The sequence below is a fragment of the Scyliorhinus torazame genome, chromosome 11, assembly GCF_047496885.1.
Source record: "Scyliorhinus torazame isolate Kashiwa2021f chromosome 11, sScyTor2.1, whole genome shotgun sequence".
Taxonomy (NCBI): domain Eukaryota; kingdom Metazoa; phylum Chordata; class Chondrichthyes; order Carcharhiniformes; family Scyliorhinidae; genus Scyliorhinus; species Scyliorhinus torazame.
In genome coordinates this window covers 239,266,798-239,280,202 of record NC_092717.1, presented here as the reverse complement: position 1 = coordinate 239,280,202, position 13,405 = coordinate 239,266,798, and the positions used below count along the sequence as shown (strand labels likewise).

General features: G+C 49.4%; 1 protein-coding gene across 3 annotated transcripts in view; it reads left to right on the top strand.

Annotated features, from left to right (window-relative positions):
- Window positions 1-13,405, top strand: part of LOC140385869 (protein LYRIC-like) — a 96,147-nt gene that overhangs the window by 27,542 nt on the left and 55,200 nt on the right. For all 3 annotated transcript variants that reach the window (XM_072468473.1, XM_072468474.1, XM_072468472.1), the window contains exon 2: window positions 2,393-2,503. In XM_072468473.1, coding sequence (XP_072324574.1) covers window positions 2,393-2,503 — 111 coding nt within the window. The remainder of the gene's footprint in view (window positions 1-2,392; window positions 2,504-13,405) is intronic.

Here is a 13,405-nt window from a genome sequence, read left to right as displayed (position 1 = left end):
GAGAGAAAAGTTTCTTTGCCCAGGGAGTTGAGATTGAGAAACTATATCAGCGTCAGAGAGCAACTTGGACAGGTGGATAGAGGCAAAAGCAATATGTGAAGAGGGTAGGTAAATGTGATTTACTTGAGGGCAAATACCAACATGGACCTGCTTGGGTGGATGGGTGTGTTGAACCTCTGTGCAAGTCAATATAAACCTCCTGGCTATTTGATTTTACTGGCTACAACTGATCTTTGAACAAATCAAATATTTCCCAAGCGTTCCTTAATGTTCTTATTATCCCCCTAACTCCATATAATGGCATAATTTTCAAACTCCATAGAATGACAATTTTAGTTCTAACTTTACATCAGGGAAATGTAAATTTATGGCAACTGAGTGGACTTGGTTCAAGATTTAATAAAATAAGCCAACCACTGTAGATGTAGCAGTTTTCCACCTGGCACTTTGCATTGACTTGGATGGTTTCTAAGCCTTTGTAATCTGCATTTGACTTTTGATATTGAGTAATATCGTTCCAATCAGGCAATCTAAAATGGATGCGTTAACTAAGCTGTAAAAAAGAGACTGTAAGATCACTGACAATATCTTTAATTTTTGACCGAGCCTATCTGTTGCTTGCTGGATTTGGATAATTGTTCCTCAGTGACCCACCCCACTCAGTGACGCAGCAGTGACTGACAGCAGACTATGCAACGATGACCTCCTGGTTGAGCCTGATGCTGCTGTCACCCGAGTTTAGCATCCACGCATGACAACACAGGCAATCCAAGCAAGCGGGGTCCATTCAGCCCCTCTCCCCCGCCATTCAATAAGACCAGAGCTGATCTGATTGCAACCTCAACTCCACTTTCCTGCCTGCCCCCATTACCCTTGATTCCCTCGTCAATCAAAAATCTGTCCAACGCCGGCTTGAATATAGTCAGTGACCCAGCCTCCCTTGCTCTCTGGGGACGAGAATTCCAAACACTAACAACCCTCAGAGAAGAAATTCCTCATCATATTTGTTTTAAATGGGGGACCCCTCATTGTTCAACTGTGCCCGCTAGTTCCAGATTGGAGAAACATCCTCTCAGTCAAATCTCTCGGAATCTTATATGCTTCAATGAGGTAACCTCTCATTTATTCTAAACTACATTGAATATGGACCCAACCTGTTCAACCGTTCCTCATGAGATAACTCCTTCAACCCAAGCATTAGCATAATGAGCCTTCTCTGAACTGTTTCTAAAGTAAGTCTGTCCCTCGAGGTGATCAAAACAGTGCACAATATTCTCGGTGTGGAGGGAACCTTTGTTTTTCATCTCTCGATGCAAGGAGCAATGAGGGCAGTTTTAGCATCCCATCTATTCTATTGGCTAATTTGGCAATGACCAGGGATTGAATTCGAGACCTCCTGGCCCATGTGGGATAGCTCCACACTGAGTTCTGCCATTACATCGTCGATGATAGGGGAGAGAGTTTTGCCGCTCCATGTTGGAATGTAACTAAACTGGCCAAGCACCTCTCTCCTTTAGATAGATATTAGAAAATAAGTTGGTCTGGCCAACCCTGTTCCCGCTGTATCTCATCTTGTTGCAATTGAAAAAATCGAGCTCTCATTGACATTCAACAGCATTGCCATTGCTCAACGCCTCTCCATCAATATCTTGGGGGTTACCAGTGACCTGTATTTATCCAAACAACCCTCCAGAAACTTAACGCCATCCAAGAGAAAGCAACCCACTTGATTGGCACCCCATCCATCACCTTAAACATTCACTCCCTCCGCAGTGACAACATTGTGTACTATCTATAAGGTGCATAGCAGGAACACCCCAAGCTCTTCAGCAGCACTTTCCAAACACGTGACCTCTGCCTCCTCGAAGAACATGGGCAGCAAATGCAGAGGAGCACCACCATCTGGAGGTTCCCCTCCCAGCCACACATCATCCTGACTTGGAGCTATATCGGCCGCTCCTTCACTGTTGCTAGGTCAAATCCTGGAACTCCCTCCCTAACAGCACTGTGGGTGTACCTGCGGCTCAAGAAGGCAGCTCACCACTACCTTCTCGAGGTCAGTTATGGATGGACAACACGTCCTGGTCTAGCCGGTGACACTTGCATCCGAAGAAGGAATTTTTAAAGACTTCTGTAATTGTTGTAGCTGCAGAACATATATGTTCGAAATGGGTTTGTTACCTTTCCATCAGATTGTTTTGTGGCATTATTTTGAGTTGAATATTTGGTTGAACAGTACTTAATGCAGGGATAATTGTAGCAGGTTTGTGTCCTGGACAGGGAGTTTTGCCATTCTTGACTTTAAAGGGTATGTTCTCTCGAAAAGTAGCGTTATTGAGCTCCCGTGCAGCATCTAAATGCAATATATTTACGGCCGGTCTTTGATTTCCAGAAATCCCAGCCAAATGGGCGAGCGGGATCCGAACCATTAGAAGAGGAAATTCTTCACCCGTTTGAAAAGTTAATCGTCAAACAACTGGATACTGAAAAGAAAACTGAGAAGGTTTGTGTGTTTCAGATAACTTTCAATTTTCAAGCATGTCAGCTGGCACAAATTCTAAATCAATCGCTTCAGCCAGCATCTGCAGTAGGTGCTGCTAAACTACAACAATTTGTATTCGTGCTCTTTTCAAGAAATAAAATAACCTAAAGCATTTCCGAGACTTATTCAAAAAATAGTTTACTGGAGCAGGATGAGTGAGATTAACTTCAGCTGCCTGATGTATTTTGAAATAACTGAACGGATGAAGTGAATGAATCGTTACACCCAGTAATAAATGCACAAATTGCAGTGGTTCCGAAGTGTGGCCGACCACATTCTTGGGCAACTAGGGATGAGCAATAATACAGTGGTGCTCCCGTCCTGAGAATTAATTCAAAAAATTATACCATTGTAGTTTTATTTTTCCATTAGGAAATTGCCAGTCAATGTCAGTTGATATTGTCACGACACCCTGGGCTAGTGCGGGGTCACGTCCAGTCCCACTTGATACAAGTGAAATTAGATTTTATTTATTTATTGGTGGGGTTTCCTTCTAGGCTTGAGATGGTTTTGTCTGGCAAGGTTGTCTGCTTTCTCTGCAGAATCGGCGTCATTTTGGGTTCACAACAAAGGATGAATCTTTCAAGTCATCAAGTAGGGGAGCGAGAGAGCAATTGTTTCACTTCCAAGGTCTCAACACTTCTGCGCAGTTCTCTCAGAAAGCATAATGCAGGAGCCAATTACTGACTGTTGCCAGACAGAACACTGTCCCTGGCCAACGCACTGATTGCCAGTTAACCAATCAAACCGAGACCCCCCCAAAGCTTACGATCCACTCGTTGCCGAGGGATCTGGTTTCTCCTCTCTAAAGTATGAAACCTCGGAACACAGTTTCTTGGCAAGCTGGCTGTTTCAATTAAGTCTTCTATTTAAAGGCGCATTCCACCTAGCTTCCACCAGCTTGGCTTGACCCGGACTTTCACCACCTGAGATATTGCTCCCGCCACTCCTCTCCAGAACCCCTCCAGTGCCGGGCATGACCAAAACATATGGACATGGTTCGCCGGGCTCCCTGAGCACCTTCCACATCTGTCCTCTACCCCAAAGAACCTGCTCAACCTCGCCCCCGTCAGGTGAGCTCTGTGAACCACCTTAAATTGTATCAGACTGAGCCTGGCACACGAGGAGGAGGAATTAACCCTACCTAGGGCATCTGCCCACAGACCTTCCTCGATCTCCTCCCCCAGCTCCTCCTCCCATTTACCCTTCAACACTTCTACAAGCGCTTCCCCTTCTTCTTTCATCTCCTGGTGTATTTCCGACACCTTGCCCTCCCCGACCCACACACCCGAGATCACTCTGTCTTGAATTTTCTGTGCCGGGAGCAACGGGCATTCCCTCACCTGTCGCCTCACAAAAGCCCTCATCTGCATATATCTAAAGGCATTTCCCGGGGGTAACTCAAACCTCTCCTCCAGTGCCCCTAGGCTCGCAAAAGTTCCGTCAATGAACAGGTCCCCCATTCTTCTGATCCCCGCCCGATGCCAGCTCTGGAACCCCCGTCCATCTTCCCCGGGAAAACTGATGGTTACCCCTGATCGGGGACCACGCCGATGCTCCCATGGCACCCCTGTGCCGTCTCCACTGGCCCCAGATCCTTAGCGTTGCCGCCACCACCGGGCTCGTGGTATACTTTGTCGGCGAGAGCGGCAGCGGTGCCGTCACCAACGCCCCCAGGCTCGTTCCTTTCCAGAACGCCATCTCCATCCTCTTCCATGCCGCACCCTCTCCTTTCATAACCCACTTGCGGATCACCGACACATTTGCTGCCCAGTAGTAGCTCCCCAGGTTTGGCAGCGCCAACCCGCCTCGGTCCCTACTGCATTCCAGGAACACCCTCGGGGTCTTATTCGCCCACACAAACCCCATAATACTCCTACCAACTCTCTTAAAAAAGGCCTTCGTGATCACGATGGGAAGGCACTGAAACACAAGCAAAAACCGCGGAAGGACCACAATTTTGACCGACTGCACTCTACCCACCAGCGAGAGCGGTAACATGTCCCATCTTTTAAAATCCTCCTCCATTTGCTCCACCAACCTCGTCAAATTCAGTTTATGTAGGGCCCCCCAACTCCTGGCTATCTGGATCCCCAGATACCGAAAGCTCCCCTCCGCCCGCCTCAGCGGTAGGTCCCCTATCTCTCTTTCTTGGTCCCCCGCCTGTTATACAAAGAGCACACTCTTCCCTACATTGAGCTTATAGCCCGAAAACTCCCTCGGAGTTTGCATGACCTCCACCATCCCCTCCATTGGATCCGCCACGTACAGCAACAGGTCATCCGCATATAGCGACACCCGATGCTCTTCTCCCCCTCGGACCACCCCCCTCCATTTATTAGACTCCCTCAATGACATGGCCAATAGTTCGATCGCCAATGCGAACAACAGGGGGGACAGGGGGCACCCCTGCCTCGTCCCTCGGTACAGTCGAAAGTACTCCGACCTCCGCCGGTTCGACACTACACTCGCCACCGGGGCTCTGTAAAGGAGCTTAACCCAACTGATAAACCCTCCCCTGAACCCAAACCTACGCAGCACCTTCCAGAGGTACTCCCACTCTACTCGGTCAAAGGCCTTCTCCGCGTCCATAGCTGCCACTATCTCCGCCTCTCCCTCCACCGATGGCATCATTATCACGTTTAAGAGCCGCCGCACATTGGTGTTTAGCTGCCTACCCTTTACAAATCCTGTCTGGTCCTCGTGAATCACCCCCGGGACACAGTCCTCGATCCTCGTGGCCAGCACTTTTGCCAGCAACTTTGCATCCACATTAAGGAGCGAGATCTGCCTGTATGATCCACATTTCAGTGGGTCCTTGTCCCGCTTTAGGATCAAAGAAATTGTCGCTTCGGACATTGTCGGAGGTAGGGTCCCCTCCTCTCTTGCCTCTTTAAAGGTCCTCACTAGTAGCGGGGCCAACAGGTCTACGTACATCCTGTAGAACTCCACCGGGAACCCGTCCGGTCCTGGGGCCTTCCCCGCCTGCATGCTCCCCAAACCCTTGCTCAGCTCCTCCAACCCAATTGGTGCCCCCAAACCAGCCACCTCTTGCTCCTCCACCCTCTGGAATCTCAGTTGGCCTAGGAATCGTCTCACACCCTCTTCCCTTGCTAGGGGCTGGGATCTGTACAGCTCTTCATAGAAGGCCTTAAATACCTCGTTTATTTTCGTCGCACTCCGAACTGTGGCTCCCCTTCCATCTTTGACTCCCCTTTTTCCCTCGCTGCCATCCTTTTATGGAGCTGGTGTGCCAGCATCCGACTAGCCTTTTCCCCATACTCGTAGGTCGCCCCCTGTGCTTTCCTCCACTGTGTCTCCGCCTTCCCTGTGGTCAACAGGTCAAACTCCGTCTGGAGCCGTCGTCTTTCCCCAAGTAATCTTTCCTCCGGGGCCTCTGCGTATCTCCTGTCCACTCTCAAAATCTCCCCCACTAACCTCTCCCTTTCCTTGCCCTCTGTCTTCTCCCTATGAGCTCCAATGGAGATTAGCGCTCTCCTGACCAACGCCTCCCATACCACCCCTACCCACACCTCCCCGTTGTCATTGGCCTCCAAGGACCTTTCGATACACCCCCTCACCTTCCCACACACCACCTCGTCCGCCAGCAGTCCCACATCCAGCCGCCACAGCGGGCGTTGGTGTCCCTCCTCTCCCAGCTCCAGTTCCACCCAGTGCGGGGCATGGTCCGAAACGGCTATGGCCGAATACTCCGTCCCCTCCACCCTCGGGATGAGCGCCCTGTCCAGAACAGAAAAATCTATCCGGGAGTAGGCTTTGTGTACATGGGAAAAGAAAGAAAATTCCCTGGCCTGCGGCCTTGCAAACCACCATGGGTCCACTCCCCCCATCTGATCCATAAACCCCCTAAGTCCCTTGGCCACCGCCGGCCTCTTTCCAGTCCTTGATTTGGAGCGGTCCAGTGCTGGATCCAACACTGTATTGAAGTCCCCTCCCATTATCAGGCCTCCTTTCTCCAGGTCCGGAATGCGCCCCAACATTCGCTTCATGAATCCTGCATCATCCCAGTTCGGGGCGTATACGTTTACCAACACCACCCACGTCCCCTGCAGCCTACCGCTCACCATTACATATCGCCCTCCATTGTCCACCTCAATAGTCTTGGCCTCAAATGACACCCGCTTTCCCACTAATATTGCCACCCCTCTATTCTTCGCGTCCAGTCCCGAGTGGAATACCTGTCCTACCCATCCCTTTCTTAACCTGACCTGGTCCGCCACCTTCAGGTGAGTCACTTGGAGCATGACCACGTCCGGTCCCTTTAAGTGCGCGAACACTCGAGCCCTCTTCACCGGCCCATTCAGCCCCCTCACGTTCCACGTTATCAGCCGGATTGGAGGGGCTCTCACCACCACCCGCCGCCGCAGCCGACTAGCCATCTCCTTTTCTGGGCCAGTCCCGTGTCCACGCCTCTCTCACCCTCCAGTCCCCCAGAGGGAGGACCCCTGTCCCGACCACCTCTTCTGTGTCCCATTCCCTTCCGTCCAGTGCAGCAGCAACCCCCCCCCCCCCGCTAGACCCCTGTCTAGCTTTTTTGCTCCCCCCATGTCACTCCCGTAAGTCAGCTGACACCTGCTGACCCCGGCTTCCCCCGCCGTCCCATTGACCTCCCCGTGTGGGAGTCTCCCAATCCAGATGCGTTCCTTCGTTCTCCTTCCCGCCTTTCTTCCCGCACGCGGGAGAAACCCTGCGCTTTCCACAGCCCACTCCGCCCCCTCTGGCGCAGCTCCTTGTCTGTCTCCCCCAGCCCATATAACATTTCCTGCACGTGATTGACCCCCTATATACAACAACCATCACACATCAAACCTCAAACATCCCCCCCCCCACCCTCACAAACTCTCAGTTAGAGTCCAATGTTTTGGTTTGTATAAAGGTCCACGCCTCTTCAGGCGTTTTAAAGTAATAGTGTTGGCCCTTGTATCTGACCTGCAGTCGCGCTGGCTGCAGCATTCCGAATTTCACTTCTTTCCGGTGCAACGCCGCTTTGGCCCGGTTGAAACCCGCTCTCCGCTTTGCCACCTCTGTGCTCCAGTCCGGGTATATTCGGATCTCTGCATTGTCCCACTTACTGCTCCGCTCCTTCTTGGCCCATTTCAGGACCAACGCTCTGTCCGTGAACCGGTGAAACCTCACCATCATCGCCCTTGGCGGCTCATTTGCCTGGGGCCTCCTCGCCAGCACCCGATGTGCCCCGTCCAACTCCAGCGACCTCGAAGGGGCCTCCGCGCCCATCATCGCCCCAAGCATCGTGCTCGCGTATGCCCCGGCATCAGCCCCCTCCACTCCCTCAGGGAGACCCAGGATCCGCAGATTCTTTCTCCTCTACCTGTTCTTCAGGTCTTCGAGTCTTCCCGCCCACCTCTTGTGTAGCGCCTCGTGCTGCTCCACTCTCACCGCCAAGCCCAAGAGCTCGTCCTCGTTCTGGCTGACTCTTTTCTCTACCTCCTGGATCTTAACCTCGTGGGCCTTCTGGGTGATCCCGAGTCCTTCAATTGCCGAAAGCATAGGTGCCAGCATCTCCTTGCGCATCACCTTGCGCTGCTCTTCGAAGCAGCGCTTGATGAACTCCTGCAGCTCCCCTTTGTCCCTGGCCGCCGCCATTTTGTTTTTTTTACCCTGCTTCTCCTGTTGCTCCAGTGCCACTTTTCTGGCCGTTGCGCTTCGGGTCTGTTTCATAGGCGTTGGAGGGGGGACCTTCTCTTCCCTTCCCCACGGGTTTTTGTTGAAAAAAGTTCCATTGGGGCTCCTCTAGTGAGCCCGAAAGTCCGTGGTAGCGGGAGCTGCCGACTCGTGCGGCTTAGCTCCGCATCGCCGCACCCGGAACAAGCTCCCATCAATAAACTAATCCCCCAGCCTCTCAATACCTGCCTCTCTGCCACCTCCGACTTTAACCTCCACGGCACAAACCAGTGATTGCCACAAATTGGAGCCCACTCCGATGCTCCCTCCACCCCAAACTGTCAGCCGCCACTACCACCGGGTTTGAGGAGTACAGGGCCGGCGAGAACGGCAGAGGAGCCATTATCAATGCCCCCAAGCTTGTGCCCTTACATGAGGCCGCCTCTACCCGCTCTCACACCGATCCCTCCCCCGGTGCCTGGTACAGCAACTGGACCCAGTCAACAAAGCCTAATCTGGTTTAATTAAGGAAATCTACTACAATCAGCCATGTTTAAATTGTGCGCTTTTTACTTTTCACAAAAATAAAGTTTCAGAATTTATTAAATCGTAACCAGCACATAATTTACGAACGGGGGAAAAACTTGTTACAAAATATGAGAAATTCCTGTGCTATACTGTATTGCATAAAAGATATGACAAGTCAATAAGTAAACAATAAATGCATTTTTGGAATATCTAATATAATAGAAGCTTTGTTGTGATATGTTTTCACCAAGAATAGGTTTCATGCACTGATAATGTAAATGGCACAAATTGCCCTTGGTGTCCAAAAATGTTAGGTGGTATTACTGGGTTACGGAGATGGGGTGCTCTTTCCAAGGGCCGGTGTACACTCGATGGGCCGAATGGCCTCCTGCACTGTAAATTCTATGATCAAACCCAAACCATCCCAGGACCTCCCACAGATAATTCCACACCACCCGGTCAAAGGCCTTCTCCGCATCCATAGGGACCACTACCTCCACCTCCCTCCCCTCGGAGGGCACCGAATTAGCACACTGCTCCAAATTGCCAAGTTCCAATTCCCACTCTGGCTGTGTCTCACTCAGGACCCAGAGTCCCCAACCGCTCCTCAGATGGCAAACTGTTCATTCCAGTGATCATTCTTGTAAACCTCTTCTGGATCCTTTCCAAGGGGCCCAAAACTGCTCACAATATTCCAAATGGGGATTTTAGAGCCTTGTACAGCCTCCGAAGTACATCCCTGCTCTTGTATTCTAGCCCTCTCAACATGAATGCTATCATTACATTTGCCTTCCTAACTGCTGACTAAACCTGCACATTAACCTTCAGAGAATCATGAATAAGGACTCCCAAGTCCCTTTGTGCTTCTGATTTCCTAACCATTTCCCCATTTTGAAAATTGTCTGTGCCTCCATTCCCCCTTCCAAAGTGCATAACCTCACACTTTTCCACATTGTATTCCATCTGCCACTTCTTTGCCCACTCTCCTAACTTGTCCAAGTCCTTCTGTAGCCCCCCTGCTTCTTCAATACTACCTGTCCCTCTATAGATCTTTGTATCATCTGCAAACTTAGCAACAGTGCCTTCAGTTCCTTCTTCCAGATCATTAATGCATATTGTGAAAAGTTGTGGGCCCAGAGACCAAAATAATTGGGAACAAAGGGAATAATAGGAAGGACTCTTACAATATCCTTCATTAGAGTTTTTTCATGGTGTTTCTGTTTGGTGGGGGAATTTTTCTTCAGAGAGTTGGCATAGACTCGATGCGCCGAATTACCCCCTTCTGTGCAGCCAATGACTTTGACTCTAAATGCACAATGAAACTTGACAGTATCATTCAAAACCTGGTGGTTTGAAGTCCTGAGGTAATGAGTAATCACCTCCGGACTTGAGTAACATGATTGCTCAATGTAGGGGCGCGTTTTTATTAATGTACTAATGTTTAGTTGGGGGCCCCGGAAAACTGCAGTAGACTTGTTGACGTATGTAAGATAAAAGCAAATTACTGCAGATGCTGGAATCTGAAACAAAATCAGAAAATACTGGACAATCTCAGCAGGCCTGACAGCATCTGTGGAGAGAGAAGGGAACTTGACACATATTTTTGCTGTTGAAATATGCAAAGCCCATTTTTAGGGTGAATCGTCAGATGCTGGAGGTGCTGGAAGTTAGAATCATAGAATTATTACCCCGCAGAAGGAGACCATTCAGCCCATCGAGTCTGCACTGACCTTCTGAAAGAGCACCCCACCTAGACCCATGCCCCTACCCTATCCCCAGAACTCAGTAAACCCACCCAATCTTTTGGACACTTAAGGGGGCAATTTAGCATGGCCAATCCACCCAACCTGCCGCTCTTTGGACTATCTCATGCAGAATGTCTCGACAGCTACCACCAGATTGATGTTACACTCCTGCACCACCGACCAGTTCTCAAACTGTGAAAAACCTTTCAGTTTTACCCAATTGTACAGTCACTCCAGTAAGGTTGCGACAGCAAAAAAAAAAAAATGTTGCAAGGAACTGGGTTTCAAAAATTGCCACAGCTTAAGCAAGTGCTAGTTCAAAATTTTTTTGAACCGATTTTATGGAATTCTTTTCTCCCTCCAGCAACTTCCTCAAATATTGAACTCCGTAGTTGAGTACTAAATTCACCTCCATAGGAAGGAGCAAGCAGACTTCAGGCACTCTTGGATGACGGCCAGATTTCTTTGCTTCCTTCTGCAGCCTTCCTGATATCAAATCCAACCTCATTAGGGAGGTTTTAATTGCCACTGGGCAAGACTCCAATGTACAGAGCTTCCTTGCACGGCAAATGGATTACAAATCTATTAGTTGTGAAAAACCTGCAGTTCTTTAAAAAAATAAAAGATCCTTGTAAAATCACGCAAATGCGTGTTATGTCTTGGAGGGCAGGACTATAGCCCGCCAAGCTGGTGATAGATGGTTCTGCCAAGCTGGCGATAGATCCAGCTCTCTCGACAGAGCATCTCCATGTCATACTGCTGCGCCTTGTGCTGCTGCCCATGTCCACCCATGTGTCGCCTGAATCAATGGCTCACAGATGTGTGGAAGACCCAGATGAATGCAAAGAAGCAAATAGTAAACAACACCATAGAAGAGGAAAAGTTCAAGTTTAATGTAGCACTGACAGAGAAAATACATGATTGAAGCAGATGCCTTGAAGGAACATCCGGTGGTTATGAAAGGCGTGATAAAATGCTAACTTTGTCCTTTCTTTCGAAGGGCAAGCTTCAGGCTTACACATAGGAGAATGGAATTGAGGGCGGGATGGGTGAAGGCTTGAATAAACACCAGCATGGAACAGTTCGTAGAATCCTTACAATGCCGAAGGAGGCCATTTGGCCCATCAAGTCTGCACCGACCCTCCGAAAGAGCACGCTGCCGAGGCCCATTCCCCCGCCCTATCCCCGTAACCCCACGCATTGACCATGGCCAATTCACCAAACCTGTGCATCTTTGGACTGTGGGGGGGAAACTGGAGCACCCAAGGTAATTCACGCAGAAACTGGGAGAAAATGCAAACGCCACACACAGTCACCCAAAGATGGAATCGAACCCGGGTTTCTGGCACTGAGGTAGCAGTTTTTTAAAAAAAAATTAATTCATGGGATATGGGCATTGTTGGTTTGACCAGCATTTATTGCCTATCCCTAGTTGCCCTTCAGAAGGTGGAAGTGGGTTGTCTTCTTGAACCGCTGCAGTCCCTGAGGTGTAGGTGCACCCACAGTACTCTTAGGAAGGGAGTTCCAGTATGTTGCCCCAGCGAAGGAGCGACCGTTGTATTTCCAAGTTGGTGTGGTGAGTGACTTGGAGGAGTGCCTCCAGGTAGTGGGGTTCCCAGGTTTCTGCTGCTCTTCAAGATGGTTGTGGATTTGGAAGGTGCTTTGTAAGGAACTTCGGTAAGTTACTGCAGTGCATCTTGCAGATGGCATCGATGTAGTTGGACTGAATGGTCAGTTTTTGGGTTGCGGATTATATTTGATGGTTGCAGAAGGGAAAGCAAATGAGAAATAAAGGCAAATTCATCATCAAACATCTCTCACTTTGTGACTTTTACAACAAATTCTCATTTTGGGTGCCGCATGACTGTCCAAAAGTTGAAACAGTAAAATTACAGCCCTAACTATATAGCAAGGAAACACAAGCTGCTACATTGGGAGAAATAGCTCAAATGGTAGAGTGCTCGCTTAGCATGCGAGAGGTCGGGGAATCGATGCCTACTTCTCCACTTTGATTTTACAGGGCGGCACAGTGGTTAGCACTACTGCCTCCCAGCACCAGGGACCCGGGTTTGATTCTGGCCTTGGGTGGCTGTGCGGAATTTGCACGTTCTCCAAGTGTCTGCTTGGGTTTCCCCCAGATGCTCCGGTTTCCTCCCACAGTTCAAAGATGTGCAGGTTAGGTGGATTGGCCATGATCAACGGGTTCTATGAAAATATACAATATGGTTCTCCCTCAAAAATGAATATATGGAGCAAACTGCCGCCTCAAGTGGATTGAAGAGTCTCAGCAGAGGACTATGGCTTGGCAGTGAGACAACAGATGAAAGAAATTAGTTTCAATTACACAGCCAGCACCTCATGGCGGCCTCTGGGTTCTCAAAGTTCTTCACAGCCAGCCAGCAGTGTTATTATGTAGGTGAACACGGGAAACAATTTCTGCACATCAAATAGCAAATGAGATGAATGGCCAATTATTCTGGTTTTGGCAATACCAGTTGAGGGAGGAATGTGCCATGGGATCAGTTACTGAGAGTCATAGAGCCATTTACAGCACAGAAGGTGGCCATTTGGCCTGTTGAGTTCATGCCGTCTCTCTCTGCGGAGCAACCCAGTTAATCCCATTCCCTGCAAATTTATTTCCTCCTTGTCCATCCAATTGCGTTTTGAAATCATTCATCGTATCCGCTATCCCAGTAACTTCATTGCAGTGTTAATGTAAGCCTACTTGTGACAATAAACATAATTTTACTTTACAAGCATTTACTTCCCATCCCTGGTTGCCCGAAGGAGAGGGGGTGGTCACTTTACTGGACCTCAGCTGACTGTGGGATGAAGATACTCCCACGATGCTTTTGTTTTTTTCCTTCGCCGTCAGGCCATGGGCATTACTGGTAAAAGCAGCATTTATTCCCTTTGAGAAGCTGTTGGTGAACTGGCTTCTTGACAA